General features: G+C 40.3%; 1 protein-coding gene across 1 annotated transcript in view; it reads right to left on the bottom strand.

The window, feature by feature from the left end:
• The window catches only part of KIAA0825 (KIAA0825 ortholog), a 391566-nt gene that overhangs the window by 265660 nt on the left and 102538 nt on the right, over positions 1 to 23368 (bottom strand). Inside the window, exons 8-11 of the mRNA XM_063453688.1 lie at positions 21863 to 22119; positions 19327 to 19477; positions 11085 to 11275; positions 6760 to 6942 (exon numbers count right to left, since the gene is read on the bottom strand). Coding sequence (XP_063309758.1) covers positions 6760 to 6942; positions 11085 to 11275; positions 19327 to 19477; positions 21863 to 22119 — 782 coding nt within the window. The remainder of the gene's footprint in view (positions 1 to 6759; positions 6943 to 11084; positions 11276 to 19326; positions 19478 to 21862; positions 22120 to 23368) is intronic.

Below are 23368 nucleotides of genomic sequence, written 5' to 3'. Positions count from 1 at the left end.
GGGGAGACTACGAGGACTACTAGACAGCCATGTCACCGTCCAAACAAACTAAATTAACGGACACGGTCCGCCAAAACAAAAAAGACCGGCAGAAACAGGCCCAAGATGGCGCCGATAGCAGGGCGCAGTCCCCTGTGCATGATGCCAACGAGCTGCCCGCATCACTTCCATCGGACGATGGCCAAGTGACTAAAGAGCACCTAAGAGCAATGCTCATGGACCTGAGAACTACATTAAAGGAAGATTTCACGTCTATTATATCTGGTATTCACCAAGAATTGGCGGAATTGGGAGACCGCACGGACCAGATCGAACGCCGGACGGAGGATCTAAACTCTGCCCACAACACCATGGCGGACAAATTACGAAAACTGGAAGACGACAACATTAAACTGGCACAAAATGGCGGACATGGAGGACCGCTCCCGCCGGAATAATGTGAGATTTCGGGGAGTGGCGGAGTCGGTGAGTGCAGATCAAATCCCTTCATACATTACAGCCCTGTGCTCTAAACTAGTGCCCGACCTAACCGCTGATATGTGGGAACTGGATAGGGCCCATCGAACGCCCAAACCACCCAGATTCGCCACAGAGGTGCCGCGAGATATTCTGGTCCGCTTTCACTATTTCAGGGCCAAAGAAGCGCTCCTGAAGGCGGCCAGGTCCGCCCCGAAACTACCTGAACCATACGATAAGATATCGATATATGCCGACCTATCAGCCCTAACTATGGCCAGAAGAAAGGAGTTCTCTTCGGTGACCAAAACTCTGCGGAACCACGGGCAAGCCTACAGATGGGGTTTCCCCACGAAGCTCCTCATATGGCGAAACAACAAACTTCACGTTATGGATGACCCGGCAGGTGGCTTGGCAACGTTGAAGAACTGGGGCCTTTGGAACGCGCAAGGAGATGTCTCTACTCCCCCAGAAAAGGCGGCCGCCACGAGTAATATCCGGCCGGAGTGGCAGATGGTAGGCCCCTCACCTCGCTAAAAGGCAGAGAGGGACATTGGCCTTCTGAATTTATCTAGCAACGTAATATAATAGGCTACAAGATATATTCTCAACTGAACGCTCTGCTGCAATTGGGACATTACCTGCTCCACAAGGACTGACGTCTATAGAAACCCTGCTTTCCTCAAGACTCTCCCAGAACGCTGGTGACTGGTGCCGACGGTCGACGATGTGGTATTAGTATAACAATATGTCAATGTAAATAGTTAACATGGGAACAAAAAACCAAAAAAAAAAAAAAAAAATTACCTATAAATAAGAGACAAAAAAAAAAAAAAACAAACAAACAAAAAAAAAAAACAAAAAACAAACAAACAAACAAACAAACAAACAAACAAAAAAAAAAAAAAAAAAAAAAAAAAAAACGCATGGTAATATACCCAACTTCGATGTTCGCGATTTGACAAATGGTTTATATGGTGGCCAAAGCTTACTATAAGTGTGTCTCTTCCCATCCCCCAGAATACCCTCCACGCGTTGATAGAGGACCCCAATTTATGTTATTATCTGTTAATATTACCTGGTAAAGGGATGACCTTACCCAGCACATAGCTTAAATTTCCGGTAGGAGTGGTATCTATCTCTCCTGAATTTATTGATGTTTATTTGTTGTGGGGGGGGATGACTGATGTATATACTTCCACCGTGGTAAATAATGTGAAACGTTGACCGTGACCGTCACTGACTCCCTTGGGTTTTGGGGGGGGGTGCTGGCGCTGACCAGGGAGGAATGGCGTCGCCCCTCCTCCCATGCCATGGGGGAATACAGTTAGGGAGGGAAGCTGTGGAGCCCAAAAACTGGCGGGGCGCCTAAACGGTGGCTCTGTAGCTCGGCGCAATCCAAGCAATTTTTGGATATCATATTGGCAGCCTGTAATTGTTGGGAGGCTAGTGTCCAGACTCAAAATCCCTTCCAATAGATGGAACTAAACATTGGGATGCGATTCTTTAAATACAAAGAAATATTATTTTGGCCCGGACGCGGACCCGCTCCGCACGAACCCCCACGGGTGCTCAATGGACCTGGAGCGTATAGGCTCCCCATTGTACCCCATATTCTACTCTCAAGTTCGAGAGACGTTGTACATACTTACTTTACCTGTATTTTGGTTTACCCCTGTTATCTTCCTACCCCACCCCTTGCCGGCAGCAATCCCCTATATTCATCTAAAACACCGCACGAAACAAAGTCACATTATGGTATCCGTATTAACACTATTTTTCTCAAGGGCCCTGAAAATTAACACTCCCAGACCATCTCCAGTGGGCTCTACAGCACGCATAACTCTACTACTCAATGTCGTGCCACTTTAAATGCTTATCTATGAATGTGAACGGCCTGAATAGCCCTTTTAAACGCAGTTCTGCAATTAGAGAAATTCACAAATCCAACGCAGCCATAGTATGTCTTCAGGAGACTCATATGTGCCAGAAAAACCCCCCTAGCCTAATATCCTCAAAATACCCCCAAGTCTTCCATGCCCTCTCACCTACTAAAACGAGAGGGGTAGCCATCCTGTTCCATGCGGATTGGGTTTTCCAACTTACTAAGATGTACAAAGACGAGTTAGGGAGATTACTAATTGTGGTTGGTTCACTGAATGGTATGCAACTCACAATCGCATCCATATATGCGCCCAACAACTCTCAAACCTCTTTTATTAAACGAGCACTGACTAAAATAACCAAACTCCGTGAGGGGCATATCATTATTGGAGGTGACTTCAACTGTACGATGAACCCCGACTTAGACATAAAACGTACCGAAGGGAAGCTTCCACTACAGCAAGCTACCACATTGAGCCACACCTTTAGTTCACTTCTCCATACGAACGATCTTTACGATACGTGGCGCACCCTATACCCAACAGATAGGAATTATACTTATTTCTCGCAGGTACACCACACCTACTCCCGAATAGACATGTGTCTGGTGGACAAAAGCTCCATAGTAAATATTGTAGAAGTGGAGATAGGAGACAGGACCTGGTCTGACCATGCTCCAGTAATCACCACATTCAGGGCCATGTACCCGGCACGAGGCCGGAGTGCGTGGCGTCTGAACGAATCCCTTTTAGACAATGTAGACACGGCTACCAAATTGGGCGCAACTATTGAGGCATTCTATGACGACCATCGGCACGACCCCTCACATATCGCCACTAAATGGGTGGCCCTCAAAGCCGTACTGCGTGGTCTCCTAATCCAGATAGGGTCGATAAACAAAAGGAAGGTGCGCAACAAAGTAGAGGACCTAACGGCACAACTTCAATCTTTAGATAGCGAAAATAAAATAAGGCCTACCAAAATCTTATCCCAAAAAATCACGAACATAAGAAAAGAGCTACATGCAGTCTCGTTACTAAATATGGAACGACAGCTCCGTAAGCTGAAACTCACCTACTATATGCAAGGGAACAAGGCAGGCAAACTACTTGCACGACGCCTTAAAACCCAATACACGCAATCCAAACTCCCTTACATGACATCGACCGCAGGGACAAAAATATTTAACCCGCAGGAAATAGTAAATGAATTGGCATCCTTTTATGATAGGCTATATAATCTCCAACAGGACACCAGTTTACACCACCCAAATGAGTCAGACGTAAAAACCTTCCTACAGGAAGCGGACTTACCACGTCTCAATGCCCATCAATGCTCCCTGTTGACGGCTAAGTTTACAGAGGAGGAAGTGCGAAACGCAATACGCAAACTCCCCAAACACAAAGCACCAGGCCCAGATGGGTTCTCCAACTACTTTTACACCACATTCGAGACACAACTAACACCGCACTTGACAGAACTCTTTAACTTCTTTGCAGAAACAGGGTCCATACCGGAGGAGATGTTGCTAGCCCACATTGTTACGCTCCCCAAACCGGGCAAGCCACCCACCGAATGCGCTAATCTGAGGCCCATCTCGCTATTAAATGCAGATACAAAACTATATGCCAAACTCTTAGCTATGCGATTACAACCTGTTTTGTTAGATTTAGTTTCCAAAGAACAGGCAGGATTCGTCCCCACTAGACAGCCAGGGGATAATACCCGCCACTTCTTAAACCTAATCTCATGGGCCCAATCTACTCACCAGCGGGGTATACTGCTGGCCTTAGACGCAGAAAAAGCGTTTGATCGCATAAATTGGACATACATGAGGGCGGTGTTGGTAAATATGGGTATCCCGCTATCATTTTTAAAGAGCATTATGGTCCTATACTCCAAACCTGCAGCCAAAATATTCAACTCAGGGTTTCTGTCACGACCCTTTCAAATCACGAATGGTACCAGGCAGGGGTGCCCGCTGTCTCCTCTAATATTTATCCTATGCATGGAACCCCTGATTAGACACATTAAATTAGACCAGAAGATCATTGGCCTGAACACCCCGATAGGGATCCAAAAGATAGCCCTCTTTGCGGACGATGTTCTTTTATTTTTAACACAACCAGAAACCACCATTCCAAAACTACTAGCACTACTGGAGAAATACGGGAGGATGTCATACTATAAAAATAATGCCAAAAAAACACAAGCACTAGCGATAGGGCTCGCTTCCCCCATACTTGCCCGCATAAAATTGCAATACCCCTTCGACTGGAGGAAAACCTCCCTCTCATATCTGGGCATTAAGCTGCCAGTATCGCACTCGGCGATAATAAGAGAAAACCACACCCCGCTTATGCACAAACTAGAAAAACAAACTAAGGAGTGGGAAGGGAAAGAAATATCCTGGCTGGGACGGATCCACACCGTTAAAATGATGACGCTGCCACACATACTATATCTTTTTCGCACCCTACCAATCTCCATCCCGAACCCTATTTTAAAGAAATTTCAGGCCATAATTAACGCACACATATGGAAGCGTAAACCCCCAAGGATAGAACAGAGATCACTATGGCGACCCTTCACAAAAGGCGGGTTGGGAGTACCAAATATCAAATTATATTACAAAGCCTCATTAATGGCTCAGGGACTTACGATTCTTGAACGATCATCTCCTCCGGTGTGGCTCGCAATGGAAGATGCGTGCATGACCTCAGGCTCCCTTCCATTGGCTTTATGGACGGGGGCGACTCTCCCCCCACGCGGCTCAGTGCTACCAACCACTGAAACACTGCTCCAGATGTGGAAGCAGACTGCCCCGCTATTTTTGCAAGGTAATGATATGCTCCTTGCAGCACCGCTTCAGGCATTAACTGCCCGAACGACCAACCTGCAGATTGAACCCTGGCTACGTCAGGGAATTCACCATGTACGTTCATTACTGACCACTACAGGTATCAAACCATTCCCGGATATAGCTAGGGAGTACCAGCTACCGACAGGGGAGCTGTTCCCCTACTTGAGAATTAGGAACATTGTACAAGAACGCAAGCTCAGATTCCAAGATATTAACCTCTTACCTCCATTTCTTCACAAGTGTATGGGGAAGCTACCAAAAGTAAAAGCACTGTCTCTATGCTATACCACACTCTCACTCCAAGATATAGCGTCTAAACTCTCATATATGCTAAAATGGGAATTGGACATGGGGATGCAGTTCCCAGTAACCGCTTGGTATCAGGCTCAAAAAAAGACGAAACAGGCATCCCACAGTCTTTCCCAGTGGGAAGCATTCTGTAAACTAACTATGCGTTGGTATTTGGTCCCGTCCAGGCTAGCGCACATCTATCCGGGGTCGAACAACTTATGCTGGAGATGTCTCACGCAAATAGGGACCCTTTACCATATCTTTTGGACGTGCCCCAAGATCGTTGTATTATGGCAGACCTTAGCGCAATTCCTGAATAACAAAATGGGGATCTCGGTCCCAATGAGACCAGAATGTTTTTTACTACATATTTTCCCGTACCCCCTTCCTGCAGACGAGATTTACATATTGATCCATTGCCTTATGGCGACCAAAACCGCTATAGCCCATAGATGGAAGGCCGAGCCAGCGCCCACAATGAATGAAATCCTTGATAGAATAGAGTCAACGCACACCTATGAAACTATGGCAAGCCGGCTAAACGGCAACCAACACAAACATGAGATAAGATGGCACAGATGGGTGGAATATAAGACGGAGGAATATTAGCATGATAAAAAAAAAAAAAAAAAAAAAAAAAGGAAACCTCGACTCTTCTAAGATAATATAGGAGGCCTACAGCTACCTTGCCCAAGTTACACCAACTGCTGCCCCCCTTCCCTACACTTTCCATTACCCCAAAAATTAACTTTGTTTTAATGCCAGAGGGATAGTGTCACTAAATAGTACCAGGGTACACAAATTTGTTGGTCCCTGCTTCAAACCCAGACGGACAAGAGACCGCAACTGCCTGTTAACAACTGATTTATGTACAAGTGTTTGGTTCTGTACATGGCTGTTGGGACCTATGTAACCTATGTGATATGTGATGTATGGTGTATTATGTACTATTGTCCCCCCCTCCTGTTTTCCCCCTTTCTCTTCTGTACCCCTTCCCTCTGTATACACACTTTCGTGTGACCAAAAATAAAATACATTGAAAAAAAAATAAAAGGTAAAACACACTGTTTTACAAACACAAACACTTACATAGAGGGGAGAACACCTTAATACGAAGCATGTCACTATAGGACACTAACTCTATAGTGTGCTTTTAAATATATACATCTCTGGAGCACTTACTCATGTAGGTCCCTATGGGTGCAGACACGATCAGTACTTACCCCATTACAGTTTATAGCGGAGCAGCGAAGATTAGTACTTACTCATGTAAGGTCCCTAGGGGGGATGTCAAGATGGCAAGGATGGAAAGTAGACTATTACAGTGATTGTGAATCTTGAAAATCCTGCTCTTGGCATGCTCTGTTGGATTTATAAGTTCCTGGACCGAGGTGCATAATGACCACAGAACATTCTCCACACTTGAAAGGATGGCCATGACATCAACTCTGACAAAATAAAGTAAAATAAAATTGGGTTATAATGCAGCATACCACATGTGTATTAGATGAATCCAATTAACAGTCTTTCAATTCCACGTTGACGTTAATTTTGTTTACATACCACATCCTCGATCTCAAGTCATTTCTCAGGGATAAAACACGGCAAAGCACGTTAGATGTGGACAAAGTGTGTCTCATAATCACACAGTTCATTTCTTAATTACAGACAAACCTACCCCCAAAAATGTACAAGTAATATACAAATATATATATAAAAAAAAATACAAATACATACACGCACCCCTATCAAAAAGTGAGGCTTATCGGGAATTCAAAGTGAGTTCAAAATGAATTTCAAATTTAAGGCCACGGCAAAACTAAAGCAGAGTTGACAAGAATACTTTTTCCAGATCGCCACTTTGGCCTTAAATTTGAAATTCACTTTGAATTCTACCATTTTCCCTATAGTAAATAAAATTGCAAGTGTCATATAAATGATTTCATAAACAAAATAAGGGACATAGCTTGTTGGGGTTAACATATAGATGAATGGTTCCTAACACAGTCCTCTAGTACCCCCTACCAGTCCAGGATTTAGGGATTACCCTGTTGTGTCTGAAGTGTTTTTTTTTTCTTCTAAAAAGACCTTAAACACAACTGGGTAATCCCTAAATTCTGGACTGTTAGGGGGTACTTGAGGACTGGGTCGGGAACCACTGATATAGATAATGTTTTTTTTAAAAAAATAACAATTTAAACTAATTAATTTTAATATTTTTAATCAGTTGGGTATTACAAATAGTAATAGACATGAGTGTAGATTGTTGCCTACAAAGTCTAGAGATAATGCACCGTCAATGAGGCAGTAGCACTGAATGAAGGCCAAGCAACATGAATCAATGAATAATTAGAGGTGTCTGATAATAGGATACGTTTAAGTTTAAAGCACCACTACATAAACTGAAGTGCTATTCCAATACACTAGTACATACTGTACATCAAAATGTCAGCAAGGATTTGTAACTCATCCATGCTTGATTTATAGAGAATGTTTCCATTCAGTGCACTGCAGGAAACGTAAACACAGCATTACTAAATGATGAGGCATGACAAGGCCTTCTACATTACACAACGAACAGAACAACAACCAATATATGTACAATGTGCCGTTCGCACCACTTCAATGCTGGGATGAGCACACACATTATCAGAGTTATTTGCTAAACTGGGAATTGCAGGGGACTGTACATTTTAGGATAAAATATTTGAGCTGGAAAATAGCTGAGTTAGAGGTTTTGTTTTTTGGGGTTCAGCGATCACGGACTAACATTTGAATTACCGGGTCAGTTTTCTAAGAATTTCTAATTTAGTGAATAACTCAGGCTGTATCCATTCATTTATGGCAAATTACAAGACATTGTGACAAAGTATGACGTGTGTCTCAGTAACAGTCACTGAGGGTTTGAATAGTCATCCAATCCCAAGAAGACTATATGTACATTAAAAAACAGTCCGATGTTAAGGGTTTCTCTTTAAGTGCCCACATGCGTATTATAGTAATAGTATAGTATAGTAACAACAGTAAATGTGAATAAAAAGTTAATGGGGAAAAATTAAAAATGCATTTTTTTCACATATTTGCTCATAATAATTCTTACACATTCAGTGCAAGTGAATAAAAATAATTCAAATGCCCCATCTAAAGCTATACTACCCTAACCCTATGCTTAAATGAAGGGTAACTGTACACCTACCCTAACCATACCCTTTTCCTAAAATGACAGCACCTAAACCCAGCATTAACCCTTTCCTTACCATAACACTAACACTAAAGCTAACCCTAACCATACCCTTAGCTAACTCTATTCCAACCCTTACCAATAACTGAACCACTATCAGTAACCCTAAGCGAACCCTCCATACAAATGGCAGGGAGTGGGATTTTGCTGCACTCTACTGGATTATTTTAGTATTGCAGGAACATTTTCCTGTATTACTGAATGAAGCATAGTGTCTCCGACGATGACACTGTGACTGGTTTAATTGTCACAATCGATGTGGGGACATGCAGGGAAGCCCTGTCAGGGTCTTTTCAGGAGTGCAATTGCTCAGCTGTGGTGTTCTGAATGAACTTAAAGGGTTCTATGCAGTGCTGACTTCTATATCCATTGAGGTCAGCGTTTCATTCCCCAAAAGGAACTTTCATTAGGACAGTATCAATATAATACATTGTGTAATATTTGACTTTTTATTATCAACCAACCTATATTTGGCCACCAGTAAAAAATAAACTACGTATTTAGGGCAAAACTAAACTCTACAATTCAGAATGAAGGTGATGATCAGTTACTAAAGGCAAGTAATCTTATTAAATATACTGATTATACACAACCAGACTAATATGGCCAGCAGGTTGGTTATACCCAGCCAATGTCCCACATGGCAAGGGAATAACTACATATGTACTGTACATGGGTATGTATCCAAATTATGTGCCCTCTTGGATCCATCCAGGATTTCTGGTACCTGGACTAACTGATCCTATAAGTAGATCCTGATATTAACAAGCACATATTACCGCCACGCAGCAGTTTAACCCTAATCTGTTCATTTTGTTCTCAATAAATTATAAGTCATTGGCTGACATTTAATAGTGAAACGGCGGATCAAATAATCTTGTAAAACCTCATCTGCCGATTAACTGCACAGTAAATGAAATCAGGTTTTCATATGATACATGTACACATGCCTATTATCCCATTAATACCGTATACTGTCATTCTTTTTCTCATTATGTCCCAGATTTGTCCTTTAAATCCAATCATTTGAAATTTAAATGCAAAATAAAACAAAAACTCACACTCAAATCCAGTAATTCTGACAAATGTTTAACCCTCTCCCATGCCCTCTAGATAAAGAATTACAGCTAATCTTGGTGAAACTGTAAAATAAATGCACAGGCAGCAAAGGGAAACACTGCTTGTTAAACCTTTATTAGCTGACAGAATCCGTCCTGGACACTGTGTGCATTAAAGCAACAGTGTCACCTAGTGCTAACAAGAGTGACATTCTAATTGTCCTGTGGATTTATTTTTGACCGTGTCAGCCTTAAGTGTCAAAATGTGCTGTTCCGATTTGCTCCTAGAAGCTGAATGGGTCAAACAGTAAAGCAGAGTCTATAAATTCACATCAGCTTGCTATTAAGCTATAGAAAATACAATGTAACAGAAATTTCCGTATAGAGTATTGTGCTTTTTGCAGATTTGGCAACTAAGCTTGTCATTACTTTTTAGTATCAATTTCCCGGCGGATTCCTTAACTATTTTACATTTTAATATTACAGTAGATGGTATATGCTCATTTCTTCAGGAGAGCGTATCAATTAAACTGTTAACAGCTTTCCCGCCCCACACATTTATTCCTCTCCTGTAACTGTCAAAAAAGAACCAACAAAGCAAACAAACCACTAAGCCCTCAGTGAATACTTTTCTACCACTACCCTTACCTTCTGTGTCACTATACCCCACTCCCTCTAGCATGTAAACTCATTGAGCAGGGCCCTCAATCCCTGTGTTCCTGTGTGTCCAACTCGTCTGGTTACATAGTTACAAAGCTGAAAAGAGACTTGCGTCCATCAAGTTCAGCCTTCCTCACATTTGCTGTTGAGCCAAAAGAAGGCAAAAAAAAAAAAAACAGTTTGAAGCACTTCCAATTTTGCAACAAGCTAGGAAACATATTCCTTCTTGACCCCAGAATGGCAGTCAGATTTATCCTTGGATCAAGCAGTTTTTACCCTGCATTGAAAGATTATATCCTTGAATATTCTGTTTTTGCAAGTATGCATCTAGTAGCTGTTTGAACATCTGTAGGGACTCTGATAAAACCACTTCTTCAGGCAGAGAATTCCACATCCTTACAGTAAAAAAAACTTTCCTTTGCCTAAGACGAAATCTTCTTTCTTTCAGTCTAAATGCATGACCTCGTGTCCTATGTAAAGTCCGGTTTGTGAATAGATTTCCACACAATGGTTTGTATTGGCCCAGAATATATTTGTATTATTGGTTACAATTATGTGTCTGTTAGTCCACCCATTGTACAGTGGAATTTGTGGTGCTTTATAAATATTATATATAATAATAATGTAGTACCTTATTTGTGAAGCTCGCTTGTAGTTGGGGCTAACCTGAGAGTATCTGAAGGTTAACAAAGCCAAGGTTTGCTCCACTACGTCCTGAAGAATTGTCCAGGCCATAAAGGGAGGTAGCACAGTCCATAAGTCATGACGAAGTCCACAACAAAAATAATGCCACATCTGGATGGAGAATGAACATCGTTCGCCCTGACGTAAAAAACAAACAAACAAAAAACATAAAATACATAAAATATATTTTGTAAAAAATGGCAGGACGAATCCTACCAACTGAAAATTTTAGTTGTGAATGGAGATAGTAAGGAGATTTAAAATTATACAAGACATTCTTAATAATGTGATAAAAAAACTGTAAAATGTTTACAAATGGAGATTATTCCATAAATCTGTAAATGTGGAGAGCTGACAAAGGAATTCTAAATGTACGGACAAACCAGCTGAACTAAAATAATTCTTAAATGCACCTATTTCTGCAACTAAACGAAATAGCTAATTCACTAAATAGCTAATTGTGCAGAATAGTGAAGTTTAATATAATTTCAAAAGTAGCCTACAGTTTGATTAAAAAAAACAAAAATGATTCCCTATTTTTTATAGAATAAACTAAAATTATACAAAAATAAAGCTCACTTAAATACATATATACACATGCACACACATTGATCCGCCACAACATTAAAACCACTGACAGGTGAAGTGAATACCTTTGATTATATTGTTAGAATGGCACCTGTCAATGGCAGGGATATATTAGGCAGCAAGAGAATAGTCAGCAAGAGAATAGTCAGTTCTTGTATTTTATGTGTTGGAACCAGGAAAAACAGGCAATTGAAAAGATCTGATTGACTTTAACCCCTTAAGGACACATGACATGTCTGACACGTCATGATTCCCTTTTATTCCAGAAGTTTGGTCCTTAAGGGGTTAAAGGGACACTATAGTCACCTGAACAACTTTAGCTTAATGAAGCAGTTTTGGTGTATAGAACATGCCCCTGCAGCCTCACTGCTCAATCCTCTGCTATTTAGGAGTTAAATCCCTTTGTTTATGAACCCCAGTCACACCTCCCTGCATGTGACTTGCACAGCCTTCCATAAACTCTTCCTGTAAAGAGAGCCCTATTTAGGCTTTATTTATTGCAAGTTCTGTTTAATTAAGGTTTTCTTATCCCCTGCTATGTTAATAGCTTGCTAGACCCTACAAGAGCCTCCTGTATGTGATTAAAGTTCAATTTAGAGATTGGGATACAATTATTTAAGGTAAATTACATCTGTTTGAAAGTGAAACCAGTTTGTTTTTTTCATGCAGGCTCTGTCAATCATAGCCAGGGGAGGTGTGGCTAGGGCTGCATAAACAGAAACAAAGTGATTTAACTCCTAAATGACAGTGAAATTACAGAGGAATGATCTATACACTAAAACTGCTTTATTTAGCTATAAAGTAATTTAGGTGACTATAGTGTTCCTTTAACAAGGGCTAGTGATGGTTAGATGGTTAGTGATGGTTAGACAATTGGGTCACAGCATCTCCAAAATAGCAAGTCTCGTTACTGTTCCTGGTATGCAGTGGTTAGTTCCTACCAAAGCTGGTGCACGGAAGGACAACTGCTGAACCGGCGTCAGGTCATGGGCTCCCAAGACTCATTGACACATGTGGAGAGCGAAGACTAACCTATGTAGGCAATGCAGGCAGTGGTGTATCCTGGTTTTGTGCTGCCCTAGGCAGGACAAAACTCAGGCACCCCCCTCGCGCCCGCCCGCGTCTCCGCCAACCAACCCCTCCCCCGCCTTCTAAATACACACACACATTCACTGACAAATACGCATACACTAGCTAACAGAAACACACACACACTAACAGACACACTCACTAACAGACACACTCACTAACAGACACTCACTAGCAGATACACACACACTCACAGTCAGACACACACACACACACACACTAAGACATACAGACACACACACACACACACACACACACACACTAACAGACATACAGACACACACTAACAGACACACACAGACACACACAGACACAATAACAGACATACACAGACACAATAACAGACACACACACACACACTAACAGACATACACACACACACTGACATACACACACACACAATAACAGACATACACACACACACAATAACAGACACACACTAACAGACATACACACACTGACATACACACACACACACACTCACTTTTTTATTTTTTTTATTTAATCCCCCCCCCCCCAGCCTCCTTACCTTTGGGAATGCTGGGGGGGGGGGGGGGGGTTCCCTCTCTCCCTGGTGGTCCAGTGGCTGCTGGGGGCAGCGCTGGCGGGCGGCTGGCGAGGGAGCACTTCCTCTGAGCTGTCTGCTCAGCTCCCTCGCGCGCCGCACAGTGAGGCTGGGAGGCGGAGCCGGAATATGACGTCATATTCCGGCTCCCAGACTCACTCTGCAGTGCGCGAGGGAGCTGAGCAGACAGCTCAGAGGAAGTGCTCCCTCGCCAGCCGCCCGCCAGCGCCGCCCAGCAGATCGCCCGCCCAGAGGGCTTGTCAGTTAGCCGCAAGGCTAACAAGGCATTTGCCCTGGGCATTTGGGGGCGGCGTTTCTTGCTGCTCCCTGGAAAATGCCGCCCAAGGCAAATGCCTTGTTTGCCTCGCGGCTAATACGCCCCTGAATGCAGGAGGCAGTGTTATGCTCTGGGCAATGTTCTACTGGGAAACCTTGGGTCCTGGTATTCGTGTGGATGTTACTTTGCCATGTACCGCCTACCTAGAGATTGTTGCAAACCACATACACCGCTTCATGGCAATGGTGTTCCCTAATGGCAGTGGTGTTTTTCAGCAGTGTAATGCACCCTTCAGCACTGCAAAAAATGTTCAGGAATGCTTTGAGATAGTCCTCTGCATTGGTAACATCCTCTCAAAGACTCCATTACATATTGATTCTTGGGAGAGGGGCATTGCAGGGTTTTCCTGGCACTGGAGAGTCCCTTTAAGAGGGAATGGCAGTACTATTCACAACTAGTTATGGAGAAGGTAGTGAGCACAGCAAATTGTACTGATCCCAAAATTTAGAGAACCAAGTCATTCTCAGGTCAATATACAACAATATTATCCATAACATCCATCTAATTGTATTAATTAGGATTTATTATGCACCATGTTATGTAACTAATTTATTTTCTTACATCTTAAATGTTACATTTCAGGAAAAAACACTATATCCACCAGATTCAGACCCTCAGCTGTTAACCCTGACCCAAAGATGCCTTTTAACAGAAACAGTATTTGAGTTGTTCAGGCAGCCACATTTGGGTAGAATCATTAGCATTACTAATGGACTTTTATTAACTTCTTCCAGTGTATTACGAAAGGGCATAGGAATAAAATTAACCACACAACTCTACTCCCATAAATATGCATTCATGTGAGAGCACAGGCCGTGGAACATTTTTAAGATATGTCAAGACGTTTCACCTATTACATGTGCTAAAACTGATTTTTACGACTTTATGAGGAATTGGCAGATGTTCTAATAGATTAAGATGACCTAATTTCTTCCTGACCAGATCAGAAGATTAGTGTAATTTCCGGGACTTCTTAAATAAAATCATTCAGTGCTATTATGCTGAGAATAATGCATTCTAATATGAGCAGAGATTCATCAATATAGATTTTATTCAGCTCTTCGTTTACTTAGGAGCTCATGATCAAACATGCAAAGACTATTACTGAGGCGGTTATTTCCTCACAATTTATCCATCTTGTTCTTTAGTGACTCTGAAATTTGCTCAGATAAAATGACAGGTCCCAGTGACCACCAGTATTTATAATAATCTGTGTCCTACTTAGTTCATATTTGCTTATTTGAGAAATTGGATTGTCTTGTATCTCATTATTTACACATTTGGTTGTGAAATGTCAGGAAGGTTTTCCCAGTTATTCACATGGGTACTTTCCGTACCAGTAATATGGTATGGCGATTAGATGGACCTACAATACTGTATGTCATAGATGGACTCTTGATAGGAACCTGCAATACTGTATATCATAGAATATTGTGAGTGATACATTAATATGGAGACAGTAAATAAGAGGAATACATACAGCATACAATCTATATAAAATGCGATATTTCCCATTTGCAGTTAGGTCCTCCTGAGTTAATTTCCTGGGTTGAGGATTGACTGAAGTCAATCAGTACTCAAGTTGACATAGTTCAGAGACAGCAAGAACTACCACTCATGCTGAGTAGAGTTTGATGTCACAAAGATCGCTTAGTTAAGTGTTGAAGACCATGTACTGTATTTTTTTGGAATATAGGACACAAAACGTGGGGTAAAAAACTTTTTGCATCATATACTCTGGATATATCCACTACATTTTTAACTTGGGTCACCCTACGTTCGGCCATGCTACATATTCACTTTGGTCTTTAGCCATTAACTATAATTATTTTAGAACTGTAATATAACACTATATAACCATAATCAGTAGGATATGGGTCCATTTACAAGGCCCATCTATCTCATAATTTCTCCCCATTATTCCACCTCTCATACACCAATAGATCAACATCACTGCTGATACCAACAGCACGCAATATAAACCCAACACAACATTATCGCTCCAGTCATCACTGCCCTGAGAAGATCCCTAGCCCCGGGTGACCTGAGGCACACAGCCCCAAATGCCATACTTCCACAGCTTTAGGCCCAGACCATGGGCTCGCAAATTATGTCTCAACTCAGATATAATGTTCCATATCATAAATTGTTTACAGTAGCCTGCCAAGTCATACTAACTGTGTGAAACATTTTAAACGGTGCAATATGTAATAACACAAGCTCTAATCTTTCATTTTCTGTTTACCACTCTATTAGAAAAACAAAAATCAAATAAAGATGGTCAAAAAAAATTAAAAAATAAACCCAACACACGAGTCTGGATCACTCTAACCAAACACAGTCTATAGTCAAATTTAGGCTTTATGTCCCTAAAGGAGCTTTGGCGAATGGACGGAGCAACCAGGACTACCATTAATCTTTAGATCTTGTCCTATGCTAATTATTACCTGATTCATATTGTGCCTGAGGATGGATATACATTGCTTTGAATTTTTATATTTCTCTGTATGTACTTCTTTAAAATAAAAAAAAATAAAAAAAACCTGAACTGAAACTAAATTGAAACCAGTGCAAAATCAGGGTGAGGGGTGTGATTGGACAAAAGATTTCAAGTGACACTCCAAGCCCCATAGCCACTATAGCTTGGTGTGTTGGTGCAGAATCTACATTTTTTTTGTCCATCTGTTTTCAAACAGTTAGGGTGCAAACAAATTCTCTATTTTTATCAATGGCTTTCCCCTCTGCTTGGGATACCCAATAAAAAAAATTAAAAGGACACTGCAGGCACCACAAATGCTTCATCTCATTGACAACTGATAATAGAACACGGTGAGTTACACTTACCTTTCTTTCTCTGCCGCACTGGTCTCGCCACAGCTGCTCTGCCTCCCTGGCTGAGATCATCAAAATTGATAACCTCAACCAATCCAAAGCTTTCCCATATGGAAACATTGGGAGGCTAGTGAGCATACATCGCAAATCACCACACTGCGACAATAAAATGCTACTCTATGAACAGCGTTTTATTCAGAACTGAGTCTGTCTTGGCTCACACTGTAAAGCGCCTGTAGTGGCTGTCAATAGACAGCCTCTAGATGTGTGTTTAGGTCTGCAATGGAAACATCGCCGTGTTAAAACTAAAAGGCTATTGCATCCAGACCACTTCATCTCAATTAAGATTAATATTTTTTATAATGTGGTTACTTTACTCAAAATATTGTAACTTAGTTCTCAGTTCTCCATGATTAACTATTTGCAGATTTATATGATGTGATTTAATACAGACAGCTGCTTGGGACTTATTTATCCGTAACAGAGGACACCGTTTAGAATTCATCCTAAACCTCTTTGCAATTGGTTAATTATCCACATTTCACTGTTTAGCGAATAAATCCCTGCATGTCCCTATTAATTACAGGACATTTGTCACAAATTAACTAATTACAGGACATTTCTGACAATACAAAGTGCTTTCTACACATTTGTGTTTTAAAACTACTGGAGATTTATACTCCTATAATAGAAACAATAATAAGAGTCAGTAATAACATGCCCCCTAGCGACAACTCGACCAAAACGATAAAAAAGTATAAAAGAATAATAGGTGTGAAGGTGAATTAAAGAGATCTGCGAGTCCATGTTCACCTGGATTCATTCATGCATGTCAGCTGGTCTATTTTCCCTGTCTGCTGTTATTTCATAGTACAATCCTCGGGAAAAACATCTGCTATTTTTGTAAGTACAAGACAAACAGATGTAAGCTTTTATTTAGCTTGTACATATGGTAACAAACATCTGGATTTTATTGCATAAGTCACTGTAATATCATTTCGACAGCGGCAATTACTTATTCTATTGTCTAGAGCTAAAACATCTCACACAATGGCTTAAACCATGTCCAACAGATAATTTAGGAATCCTGTTAAAACGGGCTGTGGTTTCGATACTTGAACATGCCTTAAAGCAATGTTATATTCCAATGTCTGTTAGCACATTGATCAATGAGCCAATTTCACGGCACAGCGAGAACTAACTTTATTTCAGCAAGTAGCCTCCTTGTTTCTGCTAATTTATACGACTTCCATTGCCATCAGAAACCTGCTACTTTATACTGATTTATTAAGATTTAATTCAAAACAATGTCGGTTAAAGTAGAATTGAAAGCTAAAAATGCTGGAAAACGAAATCCAAAGAAATCATACTTTGCAACAAAGTAAAATGGTTTACAAAAGAATAATGTATGCTTAAAAATTTAAGTCTTGAAAATAATAATCATAATAATAATATTAATAAATATGTGTTGGCAATATTTAGTAATTAGCTAGGAGCGCCAGGGTGTTATTTATTAATAGTGATTTATGGATCACTGGAAATTAGTTGCAAAAGTTAGGACAAAATGGCAGAGTTTATAAAAAATATGTCCAACTCAGCAAAGCTCAAAACAATTTGACAACAAATAATTTGACAAGTGTCTAAAAAGGTTGATCACAAGCGACATGTGTATTTTATAATTGACATCTTTGTTTCGTTCTGAATTTTAAGAGCTGGCTGCTACTGTAGCAGAACAGTAAACAAATGTGTTTATTGACTAACTGGTAAATGGTAACGAAGTAAAAACCAAGCAACAAAATACACGGCTAATAATGTTGAATTTCCAAACGACTACTTTGACTGATAATCTGCAAATCAGTTTTCGTGTCACTGTTTATCTAATAATCCCTTAGCAGTACTTTACTATTTGTTATCCCGGTGAGAAACATATTGGTTAACTACATCAAGTAAATTAAAAACAACAATTTCTACCTCTTTCTATATAAAAAATGAATTGCCTTAAACACTCAGTGTAATTTAGTGCTTAGTGAATAAATCATGCATGCTTTTATTTACTAAAATATAATTCTGCAGCATTAACGATAGGATTGCACATTACGAGTTAGTTTCCAAGCTAGGAAAATAAGTAAGGTGACGATTTTATTTTTCTTGTTTGACTATTTGGGTCTGAATGCAGATTTCTCCTGTTGGCTCTCCTTTAATTTCTCAGCCAACATTTCTTGCCCACCTTCTGGGACATAGGGACATATGTGGGCAGGGAAAAGAGCATGCATGCAGGTGGTGGGTCTTTCTATCAGAGGAGGGTCGCCCTCCAGCGGTCTGTGCATAGAGCATTCCTGAAGTGCTCTGTGCATTGTCCTAGCATCCAGTCACCTCCTGCATTTTGAAATCTGTTGAAACCTGCTGGCAGATTTCAAAATGGGGGAGAAGTCCCTCCCTATATTTGCTGGGACAGTACCACACAAACCGGGGCCGTTCCAACAAATTTGGGACTGTTGGCATCTATTGATGCTGTTTATGTTTTAATGTATTAAAATGATCGCGATTCATTTAACCCCTTAAGGACCAAACTTCTGGAATAAAAGGGAATCATGACATGTCACACATTGCATGTGTCCTTAAGGGGTTAAACATGAATTTAGAAAATTGCGTAGCGTATCTGCATTTTGTCGCGATAATAGTCAAGTAATTCAAAAATGTTTTGTTGCTAGTTTCTGGCTTGTAATGCATCTAATGTAAGTCTGTGAGATATAACAGGCAACATTCTTAAACTCACACCTCATAAAATGCCTTGTTGTCATCCCAGTGATGGCTCTCTGCATCGTGAAAAATACTCGTGGCACAAATGTTGACGCAGTAATTAGTAACTTGAATCTGGAGGTCGCTGATGAATTCCTGGTATTGCTGGACAGCAGCAAGAAACAAGGGTCTGCATTGACGAGATGATCAAAAGAAGAAGACATTAAGTGTCTGAGATTTGGGGAGTAACAATATTCAGCTAACAGGTGGTTTTAATCATAATGCATCCATCGGATATTTCTTCCTAGAACTGCAGAGTGAATAAACATTACTAAGTAAATGTATTTAATGTGTTCAGGGAAAATGTGCATTCCACTTCACTATTTGTTGAATTGGTACAAGAAATAGTGTGACAGATACAATATGGTCCATTTTTTTTTATTTAATTTTTTTTTTGTACAAGGGTCATAGCATTTGGCAGTATAAACTTTTTTTACCTGCCTGTTTTTCTATGTGTTTGATATATATATATATAATAATAATTAAAACTTTTTTTTATAAATTAGTTTTAGACTATTTTGTGAATTTATAGCTAGACATTCTCGCAAAAAAAGTACGTAGGTAACACAGTTTTTGATTGTTTACCACAAATCTGTTGTTGAAAGTTAGTCGGCAGCCCTACTTCTGTTTATACATCTCTGCAGAATATGTTTACGCTATAATTACCAAGTAATAATAATATTAATAACAGGAAGTGCAGGATTGCATTAGGCTCATATAACACTCACTGATCACATTATTTTATTATACTAATAAAAGCAGTTATTCAACATCTTGAAAATTAGCTTAAAAAAAAAGAAGTAAATATTCCAGGGGAATATCCATTCTACTTACCTCCTCCATATTACACATGTATTAAATATAATATTGAGTGTTGCATCCTAGAAGGTAAAACAAACATACAAACAAACTAACCTTCCAACAACGTATTCTGATATCAATAAGAAAAGCATGGTGTTTTCATGTGTTATAGTGCTTGTAAGTTATATCATCATTTGATAAATCCCGCATTTCTTCACTTGGGATTAAGTAAGAAAAACTCACTGGTACACAGGTATAAACACTTTGGCTTTGATTTAATATGAATGGATACACTTTTACAATGATTTATTATTTTTGGATAAACTTTAAAACAAAAAAAGTAAGACTTTTTTTTTTCAGAGTAAGACTATTTTTTGTATCTTGCATGTTTTTCTATTTTGCAATAACAGTTATTGTATCCATGGAAGATACTATTCTTTAATAATTCTATTAAAGGGACACTATAGTCACCAGGACTACAGCTTATTGCATTTGTTCTGTTGAGTAGAATCATTACCTTTAGGCTTTTTTGCTATAAACACTGTCTTTTCAGAGAAAATGCAGTGTTTACATTAAAGCCTAGTGATAACTTCACTGGCCACTCCTCAGATGGCCGCTAGATGTGCTTCTTGTCACAGTGCCCTCTGCATGGAGACACTGAACCTTCCTCATATAGCTGCACTGATTAAATGGATCTCTATTATGAGGAGATGCTGATTGGCCAGGGCTGTGTTTGACTTGTGCTGGCTCTGCCCCGATCTGCCTCCTTGACCGTATTAGCCAATCCTATGGGAAAGCATTGTGATGATGATGTCAGGCATGAAGGCAGGTCAGAGGCAGCAGCTGCAGACTTGAATACAAGTATGTTTTTACTATATTTAGGGAGTGTGGGGGGGGGGGGGGCTGGATGGTGGTTTTGACACTATAGGGTCAGGAATACATGTTTGTTTTCCTGTCCTTATAGAGTTTCTTTAGGTAAATTGGAGAGCTTAATGAAGTGGTCTTGGTGTATAGATCATGTTCCTGCAGTTTCCCTACTCAATTGTCTGCTATGTAGGATTTAACTCACTTTTATTTCTGTATAGGTGACCAAAAGTCCATTAGCAGCCAGAAAGCACCTCTAGTGACTGTATGATTGGCAGTCTTAGTCCTGCAAGGTAATCATTGCAGTTTCTCAAAAACTGCAATGTTTTACATTGCCGTTCTGAGTGTGACTGTGACACTGTACCAAGATCACTTCAATGAGATGAGGTAGTATGGGTGACTATAGTGTCCCTTTAACCAGACTGTGCAATACAGGAATTTTATGGAGACTATGGTGGGCAGAGTGCTCTATGGTGTTAGGAATACAGATTTGTATTCTCCTCCACTGCAACAGCCTCCTGTTTGTGACTAAAGTTCAATTTACATAGCAAAAGTTAAACATTTCTAAAGTGAAAACACCGTGCTGTAAGATCTCAATGAAAAGTAAACCATTTTAGGCTGGGGAGATGTGACTAGGGCTGCATAAACAAAGTGTTTAAACTCCTAAATGGCAGCTGCCTTGTAGGCTGGAACAGAGATCAATGACTGAACTGGTCATTTCCACTTTTCTAAAATAATCGTAAGAAAACACAAACAGAGTAACAATACAAACATATTTTCTACCTGAATACAAGGGTCAACATATATCATTGGTTACTGAGAAGATCATTTCAATATTACGACCACTTACTTCTTACTCAGTTGGTCACAATAAAAGTTTAAATGATGAAGAACATGGACGGCAGAGGAGAGAGCAGCAAACATGGATTGCATCGGAGCTTTGGATGGGATATCCTCCATGCGCTCTTCCAGTCGGTTTAGGACCAATGCTGCTACTTTGCTGAAGCCTTCTACAAAACATGTCTTTATTTCCTTTAGAGAATCACCTCTACATGCCAAAGCCAGTGGAAGAAGTAAGTCAAATTCTTCTGTAATTTCAAAGCAAAACTGGTGAAAAGAAAGAAATAAAAAACATGTTAGAAGACCCATTTGTGTACATGTACGTTTGTAAATGGTCATTAACGTATAATTTAGTAGTTCAAATAATACAGGATCATACAGTATGTGAGAACAAGGAAAGGCGCTTTCTAAAGCTTACACACAAGTAAACACACAAACATAAAAAGTACACTACATTCCAAAATACATATACCAAAAAATATACAAACAGACGACATGGATTACAGGGAGTGCAGAATTATAAGGCAAGTTGTATTTTTGAGGATTAATTTTATTATTGAACAACAACCATGTTCTCAATGAACCCAAAAAACTCATTAATATCAAAGCTGAATATTTTTGGAAGTAGTTTTTAGTTTGTTTTTAGTTATAGCTATTTTAGGGGGATATCTGTGTGTGCAGGTGACTATTACTGTGCATAATTATTAGGCAACTTAACAAAAAACAAATATATACCCATTTCAATTATTTATTTTTACCAGTGAAACCAATATAACATCTCAACATTCACAAATATACATTTCTTACATTCAAAAACATAACAAAAACAAATCAGTGACCAATATAGCCACCTTTCTTTGCAAGGACACTCAAAAGCCTGCCATCCATGGATTCTGCCAGTGTTTTGATCTGTTCACCATCAACATTGCGTGCAGCAGCAACCACAGCCTCCCAGACACTGTTCAGAGAGGTGTACTGTTTTCCCTCCTTGTAAATCTCACATTTGATGATGGACCACAGGTTCTCAATGGGGTTCAGATCAGGTGAACAAGGAGGCCATGTCATTAGATTTTCTTCTTTTATACCATTTCTTGCCAGCCACGCTGTGGAGTACTTGGACGCGTGTGATGGAGCATTGTCCTGCATGAAAATCATGTTTTTCTTGAAGGATGCAGACTTCTTCCTGTACCACTGCTTGAAGAAGGTGTCTTCCAGAAACTGGGAGTTGAGCTTGACTCCATCCTCAACCCGAAAAGGCCCCACAAGCTCATCTTTGATGATACCAGCCCAAACCAGTACTCCACCTCCACCTTGATGGCGTCTGAGTCGGACTGGAGCTCTCTGCCCTTTACCAATCCATCCATCTGGCCCATCAAGACTCACTCTCATTTCATCAGTCCATAAAACCTTAGAAAAATCAGTCTTGAGATATTTCTTGGCCCAGTCTTGACGTTTCAGCTTGTGTGTCTTGTTCAGTGGTGGTCGTCTTTCAGCCTTTCTTACCTTGGCCATGTCT

The sequence above is a fragment of the Pelobates fuscus genome, chromosome 5 (genome assembly GCF_036172605.1).
Source record: "Pelobates fuscus isolate aPelFus1 chromosome 5, aPelFus1.pri, whole genome shotgun sequence".
NCBI lineage: Eukaryota > Metazoa > Chordata > Amphibia > Anura > Pelobatidae > Pelobates > Pelobates fuscus.
Note: the sequence above shows the minus strand (reverse complement) of the source record. Positions and strands in the feature narration are given on the sequence as shown.